This window comes from Pteropus medius, unplaced genomic scaffold (assembly GCF_902729225.1).
Source record: "Pteropus medius unplaced genomic scaffold, Ma_sr-lr_union100, whole genome shotgun sequence".
NCBI classification, from domain to species: Eukaryota; Metazoa; Chordata; class Mammalia; order Chiroptera; family Pteropodidae; genus Pteropus; species Pteropus medius.
The window spans coordinates 9,497,228-9,522,466 of record NW_024349803.1 but is presented as its reverse complement, the minus strand read 5'-3'; the positions used below and the strand labels follow the sequence as shown (position 1 = coordinate 9,522,466).

The 25,239-nt window shown below is 42.2% G+C and overlaps 1 protein-coding gene and 2 pseudogenes across 1 annotated transcript in view; all 3 read right to left on the bottom strand.

Moving 5' to 3' along the window:
* Positions 1-1,592: 1,592 nt before the first annotated feature.
* LOC120582644 (uncharacterized) lies at positions 1,593-1,708 on the bottom strand (annotated as a pseudogene).
* Positions 1,709-2,765: 1,057 nt separating this feature from the next.
* Positions 2,766-2,881, bottom strand: LOC120582612 (uncharacterized; annotated as a pseudogene).
* Positions 2,882-12,758: 9,877 nt separating this feature from the next.
* The window catches only part of IL20RB (interleukin 20 receptor subunit beta), a 35,045-nt gene continuing 22,564 nt past the window's right edge, over positions 12,759-25,239 (bottom strand). Inside the window, 4 exon segments of the mRNA XM_039837238.1 lie at positions 12,759-14,419; positions 19,501-19,643; positions 20,161-20,190; positions 20,193-20,243. Of these exon segments, the coding sequence (XP_039693172.1) occupies positions 14,075-14,419; positions 19,501-19,643; positions 20,161-20,190; positions 20,193-20,243 (569 nt within the window). The 3' untranslated portion in view covers positions 12,759-14,074.

The following is a 25,239-nucleotide window of genomic DNA, read 5'->3' as shown; positions in this document are numbered from 1 at the left end:
TGCTCCTGAGTCCCCAGGCTTTATCTGGAGCGTTCTATAACACTCTCATATGATATATCTAACCCCCAGGGGAAGACTCCGACTGTTTCTCCATTACTTTATCCTCCTCTGCCTTCTTCCTCCTCTTCAGCCTGATGCAGTCTGGGGTTGGGAAGAGGAGGGGAAACTACCAATACATAATCTTCTCTTTTCTACCTTATATCTGGGATGAGAACTCAACAATTTAGCACAGTTTGTCTCTGATTCCACTGTGACAGCTTCCTTAAAGATACGAGTATCTCTCATTTACCTTCCCAAATAAAGAGCAGAAGAGGAATCCAGAGTAAAGGGCGTGCGGGATATTTCACATTTTATCCCATCCAAGAGAGGGAGAAGGATCCGGAAGGAGATACACCAAATATTAACAGAGCTTACGCCTAGGGTGAAGGAGGAAGGAAAGAAGGGAGGTGTTTTTTGTATATCCTTCCATGGTGCTTGAACTTTTTACAATAAGTATGTATTCCTCTTGGAGATCAATTTAATTAGTCTAAAGATTAAGGGTTGAGAAGCTAGCCAGATCTTAAGTTATTTCCTTTTCTCTTCTTCGCAGCCTTTGAAAATATTGCCTGTGAAAGCTATGTAATAGAATAGCAATTAGAGTGTGTCACAGGAGATGAGGCACTGCTGTTTTCACGCTTGCCAACCCTGTTCCCATCATTGCCTCTTCAAGATCTGAATCAGCAGGGACCCAATCACAGAGCCAAATTTCAACACTTAGAAAAATTTCTGAAGTGAGTCCCTACTGTGTGCTGTACCATAAGTATGAGCCCTAAATAACAGGTGCCTCAAGCTCATCGAAAGCTATATGTGCACCAGAAGCAGCAGAAAGTTTCTCTCTCACTCTCTTTTGGTGTGTGTGTGTGTGTGTGTGTGTGTGGTGTGTGTGTGTGTGTGTGAATAAAATTTCTGTTTATTCAGTTTATGGAGAAAGAAGAAAGTAGTAGAAAACTGTGGAGACTCCAGTCACACGCCTCCTAGTCTCCTTCCCTGGGCCAGGGGAAAGCAGGGGACACTCAGCTCAGGTATTTCCTTTCATGAGAACATGATCTAGATGACACTGGCTCACAACTTCATTGATGCCAGATCTCTTTTTTCTGTTCCCAGGGAGGCATGGTGGTGTTCAGGAGAGATTGTCTAGTTTTCTATTGCTTTACCCGCATCACAATCAATGTACTTTCCTGAACTGGAATTTTATTTCAATTCTGGAAATTTTTCAGCCATTCCCTCTCCTATTTTCTCACTAGTTTTCTCATTCGGGAATTCCTCTTGGATGTGTATTGTAATTTCTCAGACTATCTTCCTTGACTCTCAACCTCTTACTCATATTTTTCATTTCTTTATCTTTTGGTGCTGTATTATATGTAATTTCTTTTTCTCTTTTAATTCACTCATCTATCATTAGCTATTCTAATCTACTATTTATCTTACTTATTGTAGTCCTTTTATTTCCAACAGCAATTTTTTTTTAGGTGAGGCAACCCTTGGTTGACCTCGCAGAGTACAAGGACCTTGTCAGCTTACAATTCCTCATTTATTTATTTATTTGTTTTTTACACTTACAGCACCTGGTCTTCCTAGGTGGTCTCCCATCCAAGTACTAACCAGGCCCAACTCTGCTTAGCTTCTGAGATCAGACATCAGGCTTGTTCAGGGTACCATGGCCGTAGGCAATATTTTTCATATCTGTTCATGGTTAATAATTTCCTGGTCTCATTGCAAAGATGCTATTTCCTTCTTACCTCTTCAGTATGTAACATGATATTAAACCTAAAAATAATTCCCAAATATTATACTTATCACTCATTAAGAGGGTACAAAAAGGATTGAGTCATTGGACATTTGAAAGGATTTGTGAAAAGGATATCTTTAGAGAGAGAGCTGTTGGAGTGCCCTGAGTTTCACTGTCCCCGGGAAGGAGTGGAAGGGGCACAATTTATCTCTAAACCCCAACCTTAGGACTCCATACAGAGAGCCTGATGTGTGTTCAGTACTGTTGGGGAACAAAGAGGGTGGGTCCTGGCTCACTTTGAGGAGGCCAAAGGGACAGTGAATGCAGAGTAGACAGCAGCGTCTGGAAAACCCAGAAGCTAAGGAAGAAAGCTGCAGCTGTGTTTTCACTTGGGTTCTATAGAGAAATAGAAAATTATACACACACACACACACACACACACACACACACACACACACACACACACATGGAGAGGGGATTATAAGGAATTGGTTCATGTGATTTTGGAGATTAAGACATCCCAAGATCTGCAGTTATCAAACTGGAGTCTCAGGAAGATGAACAAGTGGGTCCTAGAGTAAATTAAGCTGAAACATCACTAGAGGTAAAAATGACAAAACCGAAGTTGTCCTACTTCAGGCACATCATGAGAAGGCAGGGTTCTTTGGAAAAGGCAATAATGTTGACTCCATAAAAGAAGCCATAGGCATGAGTCTACAGGAGCTGAGCAGGGCTGTTGAGGACAGGACATGGTGGATATCACCCACTCGTAAGGTCACCCGGAGTTGGAGTTGAATCATTGGCATGTAACACACACACCGGGGTCCTTTCTAAAGGAGACCTAGCCTCCCTTCATTCAAGGGGCTCTGGGTCTGTAAACTGGCTCAAGTCTGGGAATTGATTGAAGGGCCATGACTCTCTGTTTTTATGATTCGTTATACTTGTGTTCACTTGATCTAGAATTTTTCTTTTTTTTTTAATGTATTATTATTATTTATGCCTACAGCACCTGGTCTTCCTAGGCGGTCTCCCAACCAAGTACTAACCAGGCCCAACCCTGCTTAGCTTCCGAGATCAGACATCAGGCTTGTTCAAGATGCCATGGCCGTAGACCATGGACCGTGGCTCCAGTGGGGTGCGAACCCAGGACCTATGTGTAAAGCAGACATGCTAAGTGCTACACTATGGAACCACGTCCTAGAAATTTTCTGCTTACACAGATCAAGTAAAAATTTAGTAGGCTTCTAGGAACGCCATGACCAAGTAGCCAGTGCCATAGGTCTGCATGAGTCAGACTATTCTGACTACTGCTTTGACTCAGCCATCCATTATGCTAAACATATCCACCTTGTCTGTGGTGGCTGAATGCCACCACTTAGCCCCTGCTACCCCAGATCCAATTGCTTCCACTTCATTTGGATTTCTCAATTCAGTGACTGCATCTCCCACTATAAATTCTAGCCTGCAGAGAAGAGTAACTACAGAGCTCTTCAAGGATGTTTAAGCTCCCTTCATAAACCTATTTTTTACAGTACTGGTGAAAAGTATGGGCGAGTATGTCTTAAATGACAAATCCACTCTAACATTCCAATCTCCCTCAGCCTTTAAATCCCTTCCTCTACATTAAGCCAAGGCAGGCCATTTTTAATTTGCTCGCTGTGGGCTGCCTTTTGGTCTATGTTTAAGTCAATCAGTTAGAACACTTCCTAACTCTTAAGCTGTGACATAAATGCAGAGTCTCTGCTTAGTATTGATATCAATAAATGTATTGATAAATTCGACCCAATCTAACGTTGTTTCTGTTCCTATTATTTCACACCCTCCATATCCATTCCCATACATGCTTCCCAGATTTCTGTCTGTATAAATTAGAAAACTCAAGTCATTCTTTTGGAGTGTACTGCACCTCTTCATGGATAACATTTTGTGCCTCACTTTTAGGGGCCTGCTGGGACATGAGTCTAGTTATAGGTCTAGAAGCAAAGAGGGATGGTAGGGATGGGTCCTGAGGAGGGTCAGCATTGTCTTGCATGACAACTGCCTCAGAGGACACTGTCACAGATTCCTCAGTCAAGGCAGGGTTAACCCTCTCAGTGACGAATTGCTACCACTGAGGGCGGGACGACTGCTTCCACTGGGGGTGGGAATGCCTTCTACACTAACAAAGAAGACTCAGCAGAATTTAAGGGCTCAATGGCCCCAGCTTCATCAGGGTCCTCCCACAATTCCCCGTGCCAACGTACAAGATCCCATTCTTTTCCAATCAATGCCCTCACTCTAACAGTACACACCCCGTGATGCTGGGAGTTCAGTTTGCAATGTTTTTCAGTCAATCACAGGATGAGATTCTGCACTTGATTTTCAGCAATCTGAACCTTACTATTACAGAAGATAAAAGTTTTCTTCATAGACACGTTCAGGTCATTTATGCAGCATTTTGAGCTGGGAATTTAAATCCCGAGTTCATCCTTTTCTTTTGCCACTTTATCCAGCCATATTAGGAGCAACCAGCCAATCTCATTATATTCGTTAGTTTCCAAAAAAAAAATGTTTGAAAGAACCATATACACCCAGCTCCTTACTTTTTATAAGTGGTTGATTAGAAGTGTCTAATGTCAGTTTGGTTCAAATAAACTATAGTCAAAAAAAAAAAAAAAAAGAGTATCTAATGGAGATATTTTGCATATCTATCTATATTACCAAATCACACGATGGAATATCAGTGCTCTTTTTAATACGGGAAATGGAGTCTTTAGCATCTTTAAATCTAATCCGATTAGAAAACCAATTCCAGAAACCTCAGAACCAATTCAGAAAACTCATTCTTAAAATTCTGTTCCTCTCGAACCGCTCTCAGTACCCAAATTTGTATTAATCTGATTTACATATATATATATATATATACACACACATATATATGTGTGAACAGGATGGAGAAACAGAATGGAGAGAGAGATTTATTATAAGAAATTGGCTCATGTGATTATGAAGACATTTCTCCAGTGTTTTTAATCCTGAGATCTGCAGTTAGCAAGTTGAAACCCAGGAGAGTCAATGATATAGTTCCAGTCTGAGCCTAAAGGCCTGAGAACCAGAAGAGCTAATAGTGTAAGTTCTAGTGCAAGCCCAAGTCTGAAGGCTGGAGAAGACTGATGTCCCAGCTCAGAGACAGTCAGGCCTTTATGTGGTTGGATGAGGCCCACTCACATTGAGGAAGGCAATCTGGTTTACTCAGTCTACCAATTCAAATGTTACTCTCATTTAGAAACACCCTCCCAGACACACCCAGATAATGTTTATCCAAATATCTGGGCACCTGTGGCCCAGTCAAGCAGATATATAAACCATCCCACACTGGAAAAATAAAATTTGTTGCCTACATGGGAGTTACAGCCTGAGAGTTTCAGCATGAAAACTTACAAAGAACTCACAAAAGTGCCCATAGGAGAAAGGATCAGCTTTAAAACTCAACTCATCCCAAGGAGCCTGAAACCAGACTTCAACCGTTCCAATCCTGTAAGATCTTTCCTGACCCCCATTCCCCTCATCCCTTCCTGAACTCCAATTTCAGATGGATCTCAATGGCAACAGGTGAAAAGGAAGGAAGTAAAATAAAAAAAAAAGGAGAGATAGAAACTGATCACACCCTTCACTGAAGTAAGGAAGCCCACCTGCTAAAGACAAAAAAAAAAAAAGCTTTATCTCTCATAAGAGTTCAAAGTTGTTATTACTATCTGGAAATAGGTAATCCTGGTTATAAATTGAAACTCTGAGTTAAAGTGACTATAGAGCTTTCTATTATCCAGAAGTAACCAAAAAAGTCATCAATTGGCAGGGGAGGAGTTGCCTCTCCCTACTAGGTAAATTTTAAGGGAGGAGAGAGACATTCCATGAGTCAGTAGATTTTCAAATTATCCATTATTTCCATCTCTTCTGTTTTGAATTCTTCTGTTTGTTGAGTCTGTGAAATATGCCTTAGGATGAATTTTGTCATGTCCTTTGTCATTTTTGTTTTACAATTCATTCTGCATGGGAGTATTTTCTATTAACGAGTCCTTTGCAGCTGCCTTAGCCCATTCTTCCTGGCTTGCATATCCTGGACCAGGTCTCACAGTATGGAGTTTGAGGTGTTTGCTCTCAGACAACAAAATTCCTGATGTTGCTCTCCTGTGCAAGACCAGCCCAGTTTCCATTTCTTACAAAGATGCCCCTTTTTTTTCTGCACCATGGGCAAACAGCACATTTCTGGAGTGTTTTCACCCCCCATTCACAAAACAACTGGCCCCAACTCCAGCTTCATGTTGTGAGCATGGGTCTACTCTCTGACCAAGCATGGGATGTGCTCATCCCTCTTCCCACATGAGTTTTGAAGCTCAACCTATGTATACCCAGTTCCTTCCACATCTGGGCTACACTTCATCAGCTTACTCTGTCAGCTTATTCTTCATTATTGATTCACAAATATTGTGTGTGTGTGTGTGTGCATGTGTGTGTGTGTGTGTGTGTGTGTGTGTGTTTCATGTATCATTCCTCTGTGTTTGGAGTAGGTTACAAAGAGGGTTTGATGTGTGCTCATTCTACTATTTGATCAGATGTCTTCCGGTCATGTCTCTGACACTTTGGAGCTAGACGAGCAAGAGATATGCCTACGCTTCAGCCCCAGGTCATTTTACTCAGTCTTCCAATAAAGTGGACAAGCTCATTTCCAAAGAGACAATATTTAGAGGTCCAAGATGGCTGCTGTGTAGGAGGACGTTGAACTCGCCTCTTCCCATGACCAAACTCAACTATACACATATATAAAGAGCAGTTACTCCTGTAAGACAACTGAAGGCTGAATGAACAGCTTCTGGACAAACAAGAGAAAGAGACTGAGTAGAGAATGCTGGAAAGCCACAGGAGCCTTCTAGGAGCTGTGGGAACTCTTCAGGCCAAGGGTCTGCTGAGCTCCAGTGCTTACATCCCCCTCCACTTTGATGGGGCAGGCGGGAGCTCAATGTATGTGCTTTGGCCACCTGCAAGATCACCACAACATGTTCACAGCTACATTGCCCAGAGTCTTTTGCCTTCATCACAGGGAGCAAACAGGAACAATAGGGCATTACCACACTCTCCCGGCCTCCCTGCCTGGAGCCTCCCCAGCCTAACAAGCCAGTGCCATTGACACAAAGTACCTGCACAGTTCCATTCTGCTTCCCCAAACTACCCAGCATATGAAGCCTACGCAGAAGTCATTTTTTCACAAGACCACTTTCTGAACAACAAACAAGAGAAAGACTGTATAGAGAAGGCTGGGGAGCCAAGGGATCTCTCTGGGAACTGCTGGAATTCTCCGGGGTCCCAATTTACAACCCCTTCCACCCCCACAGGGTGGGAGGGGGCTCTTATTCAGGTGCTCTGACCTACCTCTGAGGTCGCTGCAGCAGGCGTTCTTGGACACATCACTCAAGCCCATTTCAGCCCCAAACAAAGGGAGCAAGCAGAATCAACAGAGCATTACTACAGGCACCTGGCCTCCCCACCTGAAGCTAATACAGCTTGGTATAGCTGTATTACCCCCCAGATGCCTGAGGAACCTGCTCAGCTCCTGCCAGCCTGCCAAAACTACCAGCACACACAGCCTACTGTCGATGTAAGAAATGTCCAAACTTGTAGAGAATTTTTCTAAGAGTTCGTTTGAGCCCAAACTGATGACATATGCTATGGAGCAAGATCTCAAATGCTCTGGAGAATAAGTTTGTGATTTATTTTATACATTTGAGATTAAGGAGACAGCAGGAAGAAAATTACACGAAAGGAAAATTACATGAAGGTGGGAGAAAGCAAGGCAGGTATGGGATCACGACCTAGTTAAGACTATGTGCTCTCTTGAGGGTGGTTGCCCTGTAGAAGGAGGGGTACGAAAGTGTGGTCATGTATTAGGAGGGGTCTTAAAGGGGGCATTTCAAAAGTGTGTTAACCTAGATGCACAGAAACAATGACAGGGCTTGCTTAAGGCAAAGATAAGCCTTTTAGCAAAAAAGTTACATGCCTGGGGCATAACTACCCACCAGGACCTGCCCAGTTATGAATTTACAATCAGATCACCGTGTGAGGTTACTCTCCATAGAACCCTTTCTTTTCATCCACACTACACAGAGGCCACTTGTAGATAAGGCCATTTTTCTAAGACTGGGAGAGAGAACTATTTTGCATCGTTCATACAAAGAAACATAGAAAGTCGAACAAAATGAAAAGACAGAAGAATATCTCTCAAATGAAGAAACAAGAAAAATATTCAGAAAAAAAAAAACCTTAAGGAAATGGAGATAAGTAATTTGCCTGATAAATAATTTAAAGAAATAGTCGTAAGGAAGCTCTCAAACTTGAGAGTAGAGTAGAGGAACTTAGAGAGAACTTCAACAAAGAGTTATAAGTTTATAATAAAGAACCAAGCAGACCTGAAGAATACAATAATTGAAATGAAAAATACTTTAGAAGGAATCAACAACAACTTAGCTAGCACAGAAGAATAGATCAATGACTTGGAAGACAGACTAGTGGCAATCAATGAATCAGAGCCACAAAAAGAAAAAGAATTTTAAAAAGTGAAGATAGTTTAAGGGACCTGTGGGAATACATCAAGTGTTCAAATATTTATATTGTAAAAATCCCAGAAGAAGAAGACAGAAAGAAACAGAAACTTTATTTAAAGAAATAATGGATGAAAACTTTCCTAACCTGGGAAAGGAAACAGACATCCAGGGTCCAGGGGCGCAATGAGTTCCAGACAGATGAACCCAAAGGGAGTCATACCAAGACATATGGTAATTAAAATGGCAAAAGTTAAAGAGACAATCTTGAAGGAAGCAAAGGGAAACAATGAATGACATACAAAGGAAACCTCATACGGCTATCAGCTCATTTCTCAGCAGCAAATTTACAAGCTAGAAGGGAATGACAGGATGTCTTTAAATTGCTGAAAGAAAAGACTACAACCTAGAATAATTTACCCAGCAAGACTCTCATTCAGAATTGAAGGAGAGATAAAGAGTTTCCCAGGCAAGCAAAAACTAAAGGAATTCATCATCTCAGAGCAGCTTTACAAGAAATGTTAAAGGGTCTTCTTTAAACAGAAAAAGGAAGGTCACAACCAGAAGTCAGAAAATATGAGAAAAGGAAAAATCTCACAGGTAAAGACAAATATTTAATAAATATAGCAAATGAGACATTTAGAAAGCTACCACAAAGATCATAAAAAAAGTATCAAGCTCAACTCAAACTATAACAAGTAGTTAGGAGATGCATAACACAAAAAAATCTAAAACAAGACATCAAGAACATAAAGCATGGCGTGAGGAGTAAAAATGTAGTCCTTATAGAATATATTCAAACTCAAACACCTATCGGCTTAAAATAGACTGCTATAGATAGATTAATGATATACATGATAACCTCATAATAACCAAAAACTGAAAACCTACAAAAGATATACAAAGAATAAAGAGAAAAGAACCCAAACTAAAGAGAACTGATTGGCAACGTTTTCCCTCTCCGATGGGAAGAATTTGTTTATTAGTGGCTTTGGTAGAAACCCTGCCTCTCCTCTCCTGTCCTGCCCACAAGAGTGGACACCTCTCCATGAGAGCCAACATAGGACAGACGGTTCAACAACCTAGAGAACCACAGTGCCAGAGGCTTCCCCAAGTCCTGAGAGGGGGCTCAGGACTTTCAGATAAAATCTCAGATGCAGACGCTGTTATCAATAGGCCAGACTGCTACTCCATCAGGCTCAGAAGGCCTCCTGTTCTCTCCTAGGGCTGCCCTATTAGCCCAGCCCAGTCTTGGCTGGTCAGCTCAAGCATTGAAGCTTCAACCACCAATTAGGGTAAAAGGGACAAGAAGAGGAGCAGGAAGAGCGCCGCCCAGTGGGGCAGGTGGGGAGTCCAGACCCAGCTCCTTCATGTACCTATTGCCACCAACAACATCTGCATCTCCAGAAACTGGGCTTTTTGTTTCGAGGCAACATGTTTAGAACCACACTTCAGACCCAAGCTTCTTATCAGTTCTTCAACCCGAGGCTTGTCTGCCAACACAAAGTTAAATTTCTCCTTCAGAGTTTAAAACTCTGTTAGAAAAAGAAAGAAGTAAGAAGGAGGGGCCATGGAGAGAGAAAGAAATAGAAGGGAGGAGACATATCCTGTTATCTGACAAAGAAATTATCTCATAAATTAAAACTGAGCGGTTTACGGTTATACAGTATATTTAAATTTCAGCACCTACTTTCTGCCATCCGCTAAATTAAAAGTCTTTATTAAAATACAGTAATTCTTCCACCCCATTGGTCCTCCATAATCGGGGCTTAATCTGAGGAGAGGGAGCTATTCCATTAACTATTTCCAATTGCAAGACTCAAAAGTGAAAGTGAGACAGCTGTGAGTTAACGTCAATGAAATAGGCCTCACCTGAGAAAGCCTTTCGATGTCGTTAATGAAGGTTGAGGTGACATCAGAAGGCCCTAAATTCTGGAGTATGGATGATCTCTTAAGGCTAGAAACCCAAGTTGATGTTTGTAGGCTTCATCTTATACTGAGGCAGTTTGGCAGACACATGGGACATGCGGAGGGAAACACCACTTTTTTTAAGAGGTAGGGAAGGGCAACATAGAGGAAGGAAGGACGGACAGGGCAGTGAGTCAGAGGCTAAGGGCCCAGCAGGGAGGGAGAGCCACGGGAGCAGAGTGAAGCCCCTAGCTATGAGCTAGACACAGACAGAGCACGAGTAAGGAGATGATGGCCACTAAACTCTAAATCCGCTTATGACAGTAAAGGTTTGTGAGAGGTCGAGCCCGTGGAAGTTTTGTAATTGAGTTCTCATTCTAGGAAACTTGTCTGAGCTTTTCCTTTATCCTAGAAGCCCAGGGCGTTTCTCAGCGAGTGGGAACAGAAGAAGGAATTTCCCAGCACTGAACACAAGGTGGCGCCAGATACCCGTGGACGTAATGCAATTCTCCCCTTTAGGTGGGCTCCAGAAGCAGCGGAAGTTCCCTGAGTGAGGCAGGCCAGATTCAAAGGAAACTGAGAGATCTGCACCCACGGAAAGTTAGCCTAAGGAAAAATAGGGCACACGGAAAATAAAGGGGAAAAAAAAATTTAAGAGATGGGAGTAGCGCAGAGGCTAGACAGAGTCTACAATCCTTCTGTAAAAGGATCTTTAAAAAACTTTGCCATGAAATCCCTAGTAGAACAGGAGATGGGCAAGTTGGAAAGATTGCAAGTGGAGCAGCCCATGAGAAGCCGCTGCAGGAGCTCAGATGGGCTTGGGTGGTGGCTTGGGCCAAGGAATGGTGATGGTGAAGAAAAATGCTTTCTGACTGGTGTACTTACATTAACTAATTTACATTTACTAGTATTCTTCATTGATCTAGTAAGTGAGTCAATAAGCCCAACACGATTAACAAGACTCAGTAGAAATGCATTCTATTCATCTTTGAGAATTCATTATGTTAGCATTTGCTCTTTTCGTGTATCATTCTGGACTCATGACTTCAAATTTATTGTGTTAGTCGATGTCAGCCAAGATTCTCCTTGTGGGTGCTCACGTTGCCCCAGCTTTGGCCAGTGGGAGCCTTTTTAGGTTGATCATTGTGTAATTTTGAATGATCCGATTATTTAAAGCTTTGCTTCTGGCCCAACAAGGTGTAGATGTTCTGAGACTGCTTTGTACCTTTTAGCCCAAGAGCAGACATGGAATCTGATATCGATCCAAGAAAGCCTGGCCACTTTCGAGAGAAAAGTAGCATTAGAAACCAAATTCTGGACATCAGCGTGCATTATGAGGTAACATTGCTACCCGGCCATTTGGGTGGGGAAAAAAGCCAAAAAGAAAATATATTTTTGATTTAACATTTTATAAAGACATGACTTCATATGATAAGTTCAGTTCCATTCAAACAGTACTCTGCTCTTACCCAAGTTTTTGAGTCTACCCGATCACTATTTTGGCCCTCCCTTTCATTAATCATGAAATCTAGGTTCCTATCAAAATAAACATAATTATTTACTTATTCTGACAACTTAGAGAGAATAGCTCCAAAAAAATATACACCATCAATTCAAACATATCGGTACTGAATAAAGTTTTTGTTTTAGACTACATACACATTCCTAAGGATTTGTTGCCAAATTACTTTGTTCTAGAGTCTCTCCTAATCTCTCACTCTGCGTGGCTATGTAAGGACTTCTCTGAAAAACAGTGGTGGTTCACTTGTTCCCATTCATTTTCATTTTAAGGAGGCTGCAGCCTGCCTCCACCCCACCCACATTTTCTGCTTTACCTTTTCATTTTTCATAGGATTTATAAATTCCCAATATACCAAATAATTCACTTAATAATAAGTTACTTTATTTTATTTTGAATCGTTTTATTATTATAATTTCCCATTTTCCCCCTCTGGGATGCAGCCTCCTGGAGCAGGGGTTTTCGTTCATTGGACACTGGCAGTTGTGCCCTGAAGGCAGGACTAAGAAAACTGGGCTTCATTCTGTGGTCAAGGGCACTCACTCTATCAGGTGGAGCAATTGCAAGGCCTGAAAGACATGGTCAGTCTTCACTGTTGTCCTATTACACTTATTACAGTTATTATTTTTTTATTGTTAAAGTATCTCAGAAGAGAGGAGGTTTGGGAGTCAGGACATAAGTTCTCCAGGAGAGAGGAGGACATAACCAGCTACAGAGGTGACAGCCCCTCTGCTACTGGGGACTAGCTTGTCTGGTGTGTGGTTGGGCCCCCATGAATGCATGTTAGGGACATGAGAAGACAACAGAATAATCGAGAGAACTTTCTATATACCTGTACATGCCAGAAAGAACAAATGGGCACTGGGACTAATTATGAGACTCACCAGAGGGAAAGTTTGGGTCATTTCTGGGTTCTGGGCTTGGACAGGTGACAGAGGGACAGTGGCCCCAGGATGGAGGGGCCAGAAAGAGGGAAGAGGGAGAGTGATGATCATAGTGATAGTACAGTCTTTATTGTTGCAAACTAAAAATATGTTTCCAGTTTAGGCCAAATATAAAATTAACAAACACTCTTCATGAAAGAGTCACAACACAGAAGCATACAAAATGGTACAAAGGAGAAGATCTTCAGCAATCTCACCTTCCTAGATAGAGCCCATCCTTTGACTACCTGAAACCCCACCCGGTGGAGAGAGGGTTATGGGCCTCTGTCTAATAGAGGCAAACATCTGACTGAGGCAGTTAGATTGTCCCCACCAATGGGCTGACTGGAAGAGGCCCAGAAAGTGAGCATGGAGACAAACCACCTCAGAAGCTCCAGACCTGGGAAGGGTGGGGGCTCAGAAGGGAGGCACAGGCCTTGCCCATCGATCCCTTCACCCCTCAAGAAACTTCCACCCTCCGTTCCTTCTCTGACTCTCTTTTGCTCTCCTGGTGGAAGTGAGTGGCCTGAAAAGGCTTCCAGGAGCTGAGGATGCCCTGAACGAGTTGTGTTAAAGAAAAGAGGTCCCCAAAGGGATTTCCTATGGAGTGAGGAAAGACCAGGTGACCAGGAAGACCAGGTGAGGCCTTGGCCAGCTGCCTCAGTCAGAGTTCTCATGTGGCCAGAGGCTGCTCCCGACTCTTTCTCTGCTCCATTCCCTACCTAGGGCTGCCCCACACCTCCTGACCAAAGGTTGTCTTCAGGGGCCTCTCTGGACCCAAGGTTTTTGAGATAACTTTTTGGAAGAAACCAAAAAGATCACCCAAGGTGACCTTTTTTATTTTTAATTCTATACTTTAACAACTCTACAGGAAAAAGGAACGCAGCAAACATCACACTTATTCTTGACATCCTTCTGCATTGTCGTCTCATTATACACATACATTTTAGCTGCTGTCCTCAGTGTGCTCACACTATTTACCCTTTACAGTATCCACAGCACCCGTGCACATCCCATTTCCAGTGGAGCTGTGGCCTCCCTCCAGGTCATGTATTGGAGAGCAGCTGAGTCATTCACCTCTATGCAGGCACTTGGCATGAAGTAAAATCAACACCAGTGTACCCATCCCTCCTTTCCTCTTCAAGCCTTTCTCTAGGAAAGTGGGATCTCCAAGCCAGCTGGTATATAGAGTCTCTGTTATACATGTATATACTGCTCTTCAGAAAAGATGAACCAATCGCAATGCACAGTGTCACCAATTTCCCTACAGCTCTGCCAGTGCTGGAGATATATATATGGTATAACAGTTGCATAGTTAATCCACCCATTTTATGGATGAGAAAACTGAGGGCCAGAGAGATGAAATCACTTTCCCTAGGGTGATTCAGCTAGTAGATGCAGATAGATTCAGTTCTAGAGACACATCTCCTGACCCCATCAGTGCTCTGTCTGCCAGACAACTCTGCCTCTGACAGTTGCTTCTACACATGGACATAGCAGGCTCTTCTGACTTCTCCTGTCCTTTGTCCATGGAAGAAAACAGAAACACAGCCTTTCCCGTCATGACTCCTATGTCATGCAGACCAGGTTCCTCAGCTTCAGCTGGGCACTTCTCCAAGACTGCTAGATCCAGGCCCTGAAGAGTTTCAGAAGACAGCACAGTCATGGCACAGGCTGCCACCTCTTCCCTTTGGCAGCTGATTAACTTCTGGGGTGAATCGGTGATTTTCTGAAAAATAATTTTCATTAATATTCATTAGATGAATAGTAATTGTAAAGTAGTACTAGTCGTAGAGCCTATCACAAAATCCCAATTATTCCATTAATTAAATCTCAAACAACAAAAAAGCCTGAAGACAATTGTAACTCCTAGATCGGGGGCTTCCAACAGTTTCTGAGATCATCTCCCAGTTCACTGCCCAGCAGATCTGTTGGGGCCCTGCTCCATCAGCTCTCCTCTCTGTGGGACCCTACCCCACAAAAGCCCAGAACGTAATTCTTGTCAAAAAAATCTAACATTCTTCTACCAGAGAGCTCTGAAAATAATGATCTGATAGGAGATGCTCTACATACATCACCTAATTGGGTGCCCAGTCCAGAGATGATGCTTCAGAAACACGAGTCCTTTTCCAGCTCATATTTTATGTTCCTGACATCTTCTCCCAATGTCCTCAATACTTTATCATGACTGATGATAAAACTCCAGGTATCAACTTTTCAGAGAGACCCTCCCCAACCATTACTAGCTTGCTCACTTCCACCATTTGGAGGTTCTTCTGCAGTTATCTCTCATGGCCCTTCCTGTCATCACTCCAAAGAGTGGCACATGAGCACAGATAAGTAGGCACAATGGTTTCCTCCACCTCCGTCCGCAGAAGACATCAGCTTCATCGAGTCAGTTGCCTTTGATCCTTGTTTGTAAAGAAGCAGCTTCAGGGGCTCACTCTTAGTGTCCACATGCAAATAATGGGAAAGGACAATGTACAAGCAGGGCTCACTGAGTGGGGGTGTCTTTGCGAAACCCACCACCAATTCACTGCTGCCGGTCCAGTCAGATTCTCAGGACACTGGCTACCTAAATCTGCAGTGGTTATACTTGATTATTTTTTTTAATTCTGGAGCAGCACTATCCAAGAGAAATATAATATGAGCCACACAGGCAATTTAAAATTCTCTAGCAGTACATTTTAAAAAGTAAAAAGAAACAGGTAAAATTAATTTTAATACTATGTTTTATTTAAAAATCTGTCCACATGTAATTAATGTAATATATTCCTATAATGCTTTACATTCTTTTTTTGTACTGAGTCTTCATATCCACTGTGTATGTTATATATACAGCACATCTTAATCGGCACTAGCCACATTTCAAGTGTCTAACAGTCACCCGTGGCTAGTGACAACAATATTGGAGAGCGTAGTTGTAGAACACTGAAGTAAAACAACATAATCTCAGAATTTCAGAAGCTACAAAACTGCTGTCCCACAGGTTAGAACAAACTTTCAAGCAAGGTTCAGTGGATATATACATTTTCAGTTTGAATTAGTTTTCACCGTTTAAAACCCAGGAGATCTCTCATGAAAGTCTAGATTTTTTGGTTTCTCATTTAAAACTTGAGAATCTGGTAGAACTGGCTCACATCCATTCTCTGTTGGCAGCAACCTGCTGCAATTGAGAAGCAGCTGCCTTCTTTAGCTGGAATATGTTTCTCATGGTCCCCGTTGAATTACATTAATTGTACTGCATACTCTTTTTTGTTGTTGTTCCTATCTGGGCCCCAGAGGCATCTGAGCTCACAAACTCCACTTTCTATGAAGCACAAAAAGTCATACTTGGAATGGTTTATTGACAAATGAACAACTGGGGGTCATCTTTATGCTGGCTACTCACATTACAGTGGATGTGACAGCAAGAAGAGAAAGAATAAAGTGAGTCATGGAAAGGAAAGGAAGACCCTTTAGCACCGAAGCCTCCACTCCCACGAAGAAATTATGGATGAAAGATAAGAAAAAGAAATTATATTTTCAAACAGGGAATATACACTGAGCGGTCTTAATATAATTTTCCTTGCATATATATTTCTGCTTTAGACTGTTACTCGGTGGTATCGACTTGAATGGAAAGGCATTCTTAATGGTATATTTCAGACTACAGCCAACACCAACTACAAAATTATAGATGTAGACATGAAATATTTAATCCAAGCAGATAAATTAAACACTTACAAACTCAATAGGGCGTTTTAAAGAATTGTCAAAGATTTCTGCCTGATAATTTTCTATGGTTTAATTGGAAAAATGCATAGATTTTGCAAGAGTTGTTGGAAGTTGCTTTTTAATAATTTAGAGGATTATCCAGAACTAATGCAAATGTGAAAGTGCAGCCAGACTGTACTAAAGTCGAGGCTGAGAGAGGGAGAGACGGCGGTGGTGATGGACAGCTTCAGCATCTGTTTGAGATTTAATGAACACCAGTGATCTATTTCTTACACAGCACTGTGAGAAAGTCACATACTCAGAGAAATTGTCCACTTAAAATGTCTGGGGATAAACAGAATACAAATGAAAAGCCTTATGGAAAGAAATGCATTTAGGAACAGACAATGAAATGACGTCGGGAGGATAGTAAGGGGAACAGAGAAGCAAAGTTCATCGGAAGTAGTGGTATCGTCTTCCCCGGGTGAAAGTGGTTGTACCCGCGTAGTCCCCTTGTCTCTGGCCTCATTTAAGTTATCTGTTTTTCTCCAAAAGCTCTTTTAGGGTGTGGCTCATAACACATTAGAATCCCTAGTTGTTGTCATTTGAGGGCTCTTCATGGCACCTGAAATTCTGTAAGGAACTGGCCCTTTACATGGTTCTATCCCTGGCCCTTTACTCTGTTGCTCACTAACAAGACACAGGGTCTTGGAAGGGATCGTAGTACCCCTGATCCTGAAGCAGGGAGGCAATTCTGCTGGGCCGACGAATGTAGGACCAGAAGGGGAATAATGAGAGAGGGCGTTAGAAATGGCATGACCTGTGACTAGGGTGTGGGCATGGGCAACAGGATTAAGAGAGAACCCACAAAGGGTGACTACTTGATGGAGTCCAGCTGAGGAAGGCAGAGCTTTCCACCATGTGTGGGAAAGAAGAGCCAGTGACCTGCTTGAGCCAGGAATGCTCCCCTTATATTATTATCATTTTGGATTAGTTCAGGCAGTCCTCTTTCACTGCAGGGTTCTGCTTCTATTTATGGCAGAGGAACACCAATCCTCCTATAGACAATTCCTTCAAAAACTGATCAAAATAGGAAACCAGCTTCCTTAATTCATCGGAGAGCAACAAAAAGTTGGCACTTGGAAGAACGGAATGTCACTCGGTTTCCCATTTGTTGCAGTTCCTTGTCTGAGGATAGGTTTTTCTTGGTGCCATGAACGATGAGAGTCTTATTGGCCTGAAGGACCAGAAAGCACATATGAATACTAACACAAAAGCCAGAAAATGAGAGGCGCAGAGTTCAGTGTTAATGGACTAAACATTCCAATTAAATGGAAGAGATTGTTGAAATAGATTTGTTTCTTATAAAAGAACCACTATATGCTGCTAGAAGAGCCACACGTTAAATATAAGGACACAGATAAGTTTAAAGTAAGAATATGGAAAGAAGATATACCACACAAACAGAAAACCCAAATACATAAATAAATAAAGGCTATATTGATATCAGGATAAGGACTATTGGCAGTGATGAAATCATGATGATAAAAGACACAATTACTCAGGAAGATGCATCCCTCATAAATATGTATGCGCCTAAAACAGAGCTTCAAAATATGTGAGGGAAAAATTGACATAAAAGATGAAACAGACACATCTGTACTCATAGTTAGAGATTTTGTTGTCTCTCTCTCAATAACTGATAGAACTATACAAAAAAATCTGAATAGCATTATCAAATATTTGACCCAATTTATATTTATAAAACACTACCCCAACCACTGCAGAATGCACATTGTTTTATGCTTTAGGGAACTTAGCCCCTCCAGTTCTTGCTGAAGGGGAATGAGGCCCGCCCTGCCTCCTGTGTTTGACACACCACACTGCCTTCATGTTTAGCAGTAAACCATGTAGTCATTCAGAGAGGGCTGAAGAGGGAACTGATGAAAAGCATATTGGTAAATATTATGAAAAGGGAAAAATGAAATGAGTCTAATATGTAAAGCCTTAGAACAGTGCCTGGTGCTTACCCCTGTACTAATGTCAGCTAAAGTTATGACCACCTAGACGTTCTGGAGAGAAAAAGAGAGCTGGCATTAGGATGACAAGGTAGAGGAATGTCATGAAAACTAGATTGCACAGAGAATCATCCCTCTCGTGTCGGGAGAGCATGGCCCTCACTCTCAGGGACATGCAGAGAGCACAAGAGTGGCTCCCTCCAGAGCGACTCCAGGCTGATGCAGAACTACAGGAATGTGTAGGTTGCAGGCAGGTCCCGCTCTAGTTGCTTCTGAGAAGCTGACTAGTAACTCCTTCCTCCCAGGAGAGAACTGTGAGAAATCCCTAAGGTGGCAGAAATGGGTTCGTTTTTGTTTGTTGTTGTTTTTCTTTGTTTTTGAGCTGCTTCATGTGTTGAGGTCTGGAGGGAGCTGGGGAGGGGACAGGAAGCAGCCAGATGGAACAATGAGGAGAGATGCTAGAGGCCTGCTTTTGCTTCTCTCCCACCCTGGTGTGGGCACACAAGTCCTATCCCCACTGGGAAGCCTTGGTGGTCAAGTGTCCTCAGGAGTAAGAGTAGAACACTGGGCTTGCGAGGAGCTGAGAAAACAGGTGGATATCCTAAGTCATCAGGCAGGTCCAGATTGTTCCCCTGTTCGCAGCCAAAGGCAAAGTACAGTCCATGCCTCTCACATTCACACACATGCACTTCACCCTGAGAACCAATGAGGCTTTTGGCATGTGAACTGATTATGTTGTGTGGAACAAGTAACTGGATGAAGCTGCTCTTATAATCATGGGAAGGGGCCAAGAATGCTTGGCAGGCTAGTCCAGAATGGTAAGACTATGCGTGATTCCTGAAATGCTGAGCATCCTGGGCTGGGCAACACAGCTGTTCCTTTGGCCTGCCAGGTTCTGAGGGCAAGTGGCAGTGGCCTCATGGGACTGAGAAAGGTCCCTACTCCCTGGAGAAGGGAAGTCTTTCCCAGCTCCTCTAATTAAAAGTGACATCCTGCACAAATGCTTGTCGACCCAGGAAATGTGTGCCCATGCCCAACTACAGCCCAAACTACCCTGGTCAGTGTCATGCTGAAAGGAAAAACAGAGCACTCTTACCAAGGTGTCAGGAAGCACCACCACAGGGCAACAGGAGGACTGGAGCAGCCGGCCCATCTTCCAGATAAACAGTGGCACCACCACCAGGATCAGCATGAAACCAACAAACATAAACAGGGCCAGCACCAGGGGGAGGGTCTCTCCTGGCAATGAAAAGATAAGAACAGGCTTAGGAGACACGGTGAAGATGAAATCTCCAGTCCTGGGCCTCCCTCACTTTCCTGGAGTTAGCTCTGTACACTGGCCAAGATATCCTGAGATTTGATGGATGCCCTAGTGACTAAAATTACCACCATTAAAAACATTTTATTCTAGAATCCAGATTAAGGCTTGGTTTCCAGAAAGCCCCAGGGAAGATTAAAATCTTTTTCTTAGGAAGGGAAAGGGAGGAGCATTAACAGTTAAGCCACTAGCCGTGTTAGCACGTACCTTGGCGCCACTGCCAGGAGGAAGGCAGAGTGCCAGGCCCCGGGCCGGATAAGGGGGAGGTGCCAAAAGAGAACAGCACAGAAGGGAGCTGGGCGGTAACTGAAAACAAAGTGTGTTTCACAATTTGCTCTTGGCATAGATTCATATTATGTAGGAAAATACTGAGTTCAGAAAACAGTCACACAATAACTGATATATCATGGCCTTGTTATGTATGGTTAAGTGACTTACCCCCTGTCACACAGGTAGGGCTGGCTCCAAGCCTGTGGTCATTCTACTAAGTAAATGGATCAGGAAGTACCAAGTGGGAGCATCTGAAGACACAGAAGGGATGGGTTATTTTCCCATCACTCTGTTCTATATACCTCGAGCAACTCATTTAGCCCCGCTAGCTGGACCCCCAGTGTAAAGGGTGGAACAGCCAGTGAGGCTGCAGAGAAGCTGGTGGTCTTACATATGTGTTTGGGGACACTGTACTTTGTTTCTATGCTTTTGGAAAATATTTTGGCAATATATACAAATGTTCATACTCTTTCATCTACTCCTGTGAGTGGATTCCAAAAAAATAATTTTAAGAAAGGAAACAATCATATGCATAAAGCAGTTTCATAGCAACATCTGGACTAGAGCAACAGCCTATGCACAACCAGTCTTTCTCTCTCTGCTCAAAGTAGACTATCTACACCCCCCACCACCTCCAAGCGTCCCCTGTGCATTTTCTTCATAGCACGTACCACAAGGGAAACTATCTCATTTGTTTGTCTGTAGCCTGTCTCTCCAACTAGAAGGTAAGCTTCATGAGAGCAGGGACTTCCCTGCTGTATCCCAGGGACTAGGCCAGCACTTGGCACATAGTCAATGCCCAATAAATACTCACTGAGTGAATGAATGAATCAGTCATTGAACATCATTTTCAAAAGCAAATGGAAATGACTTAACACATGGAAATAACCTAACCCTTCCTCCACAAATAGGGGAAGATTTAATATACTATGGAACATCAGCATGGTAGGTTAGGAATTTAGCTATTAAAATGAGAATTAGGATATATACAAGCTTGTTCGCTACAGCATGGTTTGTAGTGGCAAAAGACTGGAAAACACAAAATATACCTATTAATAGGGGACAGTTACACATATTTTGGCACATCCATATATTGGCTTATTGTGCATCTTCTTTAAAAATGAGGTAAAAATGATGTAGATCCAGATCTGTATTTGCAGCCACTCCCCAGCACTAGCATCACCGCCTCAGCTCCACCTCAGATCATCAGGCATTAGATTCTCATAGGAGCACCAGTCCCTGGTTCTAAAAGTTTGGGGACCATTGGCTGAAAAATCTGAGAGACTGGGCAAAATGGCATAGATGATAGAAACTTTGTTCATCTGCTCTTGCGAACACAACAAAAGTATGACAAAAACAGAGCACACAGCAAGCAGAGTCATCTGGCATCTAGATGAACAGAAGCTCTACAACTAGGGAGAGAAATGAGAAATCACCCTGCAATGGCAGAAGGTAGAAGGGCACGAAGATGCAAGGCTGCCAACCCCAGCAGCTGAGTGAAACAGAGGCTTTAACAGAGCAGCCAGCACCTGCAGATCCTCTTAAAGGGGCCGTGACAGCAACTGGACTTTCTCGCAGAGACGGACTCACTCGCTCTGAGCTCAAGCGCCGGGTCGGGTGCTCTAGGGAGCATCAGGGACTTACAGGAGGACAGTGAGTTGTTGGAGTGAGGACAAGAGATTAGTCTTTCTCCCGAGCAGAAGTGCTAGTGGTACCCATTGTTCCTCTGTTGAACCCTCTCTCCTCTCAGTGTGGGGACTCAGTGCCACCACAGTCGAGACATCATCAGACTGGATAACAGAGGTCGCTCTACCCAGAGGATTCCCTGAAACTCTTCTTCCCCCAACTCATGGCCCCACCCAAGCCACATCCAGATGAATTCTCAGCAAGTCCTGTGCCCTTTGCTGAGTAGCTCCAAGACCCACACTGGTGGCAGCTGATCTCGGTTACTGGCATGGCTTCTTGAGACAACTATAAGCACAGCTTCTGTGGATTGCTTGCTAAATCTTAACAGGTAGCCCTAGAGAGGTACAGGCTAGGGCTGAATTGGCCTGCAGCTGAACCCCTCTCAACTGTGCCACTGGACACCTACTACACGAAGCCACAATAATAAAACCGGGAGACTTAGAAGCTTTGCTTAGTACATAGAAATAGACACAGAAAGGCAGCCAAAATGGGAAGACAAAGATGCAGAAACCATATGAGAGAACAGAACAGAGATCCAGAAATAATGGAGTCAAGCAATCTATCAGATGCAGAGTTCAAAACACTGGTTATAAAGATGCCCAATGAACTTAGGGGAAGTGTAGAAGAATTCAGTGAGAACTTTAACAAAGAGATTTAAAAAAAAAACATTAAAATGGAAATGGAAATTATAAAAGAGAACCAGTCAGAAATGAAGAATACATTGTCTGAGATGAAGAGTATATTAGAGGGAATCAACAAAGTGAATGAAGAGGATCGAACCACCAAGATAGAGGATAGGGAAGCCAAGGACACTCAATCAGAACGGCAAGAAAAAAGAAGCCAGATTATAATAATAATTTAAGGAGGCTATGGGACAAAATTAAATGTAAAAACATCTAAGTCATAGGGGTACCTGAAGGAGAAGAGGGAGAACAAGAAGTTGAAAACCTATTTGAAGAAATAATGATGGAAACCTTCTCTAATCTGGTGACGGAAATAGACATACAACCCTAAGAAGCGCAGAGTCCCCAAAAAGAGGAATCCAAAGAGGACCACACCAAGACACATTATAATTAAAATGCCAAAGGTTAAAGGCAAAGAGAGAATCTCAAAAGCAGCAAGAGAAAAGCAATTAGTTACCTACAAAGAAGCACTCATAAGAATGGCAGCTGATTTCTCAAAAGAAACTTTGCAGGCCAAAAGGGATTGGCACAAAATATTCAACATGATGAAAACCCAGGATCTACAACCAAGAATACTTTATCCAGCAAAGCTATCATTTAGAGTCAAAGGACAGATAAAGAGCTTCCCGGACAAAAATAAAGTAATTCATCAACACCAAGCCAGTATTACAGGAAATGTTGGAGGGACTTCTTTAAGAAGAAAAAGACATATATCAAAAACATGAATAAAGATTGGTAATAACTACATACCTATCAACAGTTACCTCAAATGAGAAACACGTAAGTGCTCCAACCAAAAGATAGGATGGCTGAATGGATAAGGAAACAAGACCCCTACATATGCTGCCTACAAGAGACTCACTCCAGATTAGATGACACACAGATTAAAAGGAAGGGGATGGAAAAAGATATTGCCTTGATGGACCCAGAGGGTATTGAAGTAAATAGATAAAGACAAATACCACATGATTTCACATGCATGTAGAATCTAAAGAACAAAATAAACCATAGCGATGACAAAAAAAGAAGTGGAAACAAACTCATAGATACAGAGAATATTTTGAGGGCTACTAGATGGGAGAGGGTTGGGGGGAACAGTGAAAAAGGGCGAAGGGATTAAGAAGTACAAATAGATAGTCACAAAATGGTCATGGATATATAAAATATAGCGTAAGGAAAATAATCAGCAATGTTGTAATAAATATGTAAGGGAGAAGAGGGGTACTAGATTTACTGGGGTGATCACCTTGTGAGTTAACAGATCTCTGATCACTATGCCGTACAACTGAAACTAATATATTATTGTATGCGAATTATAATTGAAAAAAACTCATTGAATTGTACAATGTAAATACGAGCAACTAATTGTCTATTATATTTCAATAAAGCTGGGGGGGAAATGAGGTAGATCCATGTGTAATGACATGACGTTCACAATACACTACGAACTGAAGACAAGCAAGCTACAGAACAGTCAGCATAGTACAGTCCTATTTGTGCCTATGAGCATTGGTATCACAATGACTGGAAGATTAAATGCCAAATTTGCCAAAATAAATTCCTGAGTGGAAAACATGTACATTTTACTTTACATACTTCTGTTTTGTTTGAATTTTTTAAAAAGCTTGACCTATATAGTTTTAAAAACTAGTATAAAATGGTAATCAGAAAATTTACATGGGAATGTTATGGATATTTGTGAAGAAACAGGTGCAAAGCAAATGTGCAATATGACTGCATGTGTCTACAAAGGCATTGATGAAAGGATAATACCGCTTCGGAGGGCAATTTGGGAACAGCGGTCAAAATTTAAATGCATATACCTCTTTAACCAGGCAACTCTACTTCCAGGAATTTAACTTTCAAATATACCAGCAAAACGATCTATGTACAAAGTAATTATTAAAGCATTGTCTGTGATAGCAAAATACTGGGGGGAAAACTAAATGCCCATAAATAGGTGGCTAGTTAAATTAGTTATATATGCACGCAATGGAATACTATGTGTAGCCCTAAAGAAGGATGAGGAAGTTCTGTATAGACACGGAAAAATCTACAAGATATATAAAGGAAAAAAAGACAAGATTCAGAATAGTGCATAGAGTATGCTAACATTTGTGCTAAAAAGAAGGGAAATATATAGAAATATACTGATTTACTTGTACATGCATTTAAAAGTCTTTAGAAGAATATACAAGAAGCTAGTACCTGGGGGGGATGGGGGTGGGAAAGAATGGTAAAGATGAGTAGGAAGGAGAGTTTCTATGTATATCATCATATTTTTTTAACCTTATGAATGTACTAAACATTCAAAATAATAATTACTTTTTTTAAAGGGTAAAAATTTATACACAAAAATGTCACTAGTGGTATGTTTGTGTGGCAGAATGGTGGGGTGTGTGGTTTTGTTTGGTTTTGTTTCTTTTCAAAGGGTTTTTAAACATTGTGGGTTTTTAGACCATAAAAAATGCAAAGGGAAAATTTAAGTCAAACAAGAGTCTATAGACTTCCCATACGGTCCCTTCTAGCTAAAAGCAGCAATGATATATAATGGGCTGCCTCCTCATAAGGTCTGACTCTCAAGTTTCTGGCTGCCTCTCCTGCACCCCGCCTCTGATTCACAGGCAGTTCTCCCTGGGTTCCTGTGGTATTTTGCTATCACAGACAATGCTTTAATAATTACTTTGTACATAGATCTGTACAAACCAGCCTTGCAACATATTGTCCCAGGCCTAGGGAGCTTTCAGGGAGAAAGTATTCCAAATAGCTGCTCAGATGACCCCCATCCAGCCCCAGGGTGGATTCCTGCCTCTAGGGGAATTAGAGCGAAGCACACTGTCACCACAGGAACCCACCCGCCCTGGGAAGAAGATCAGTG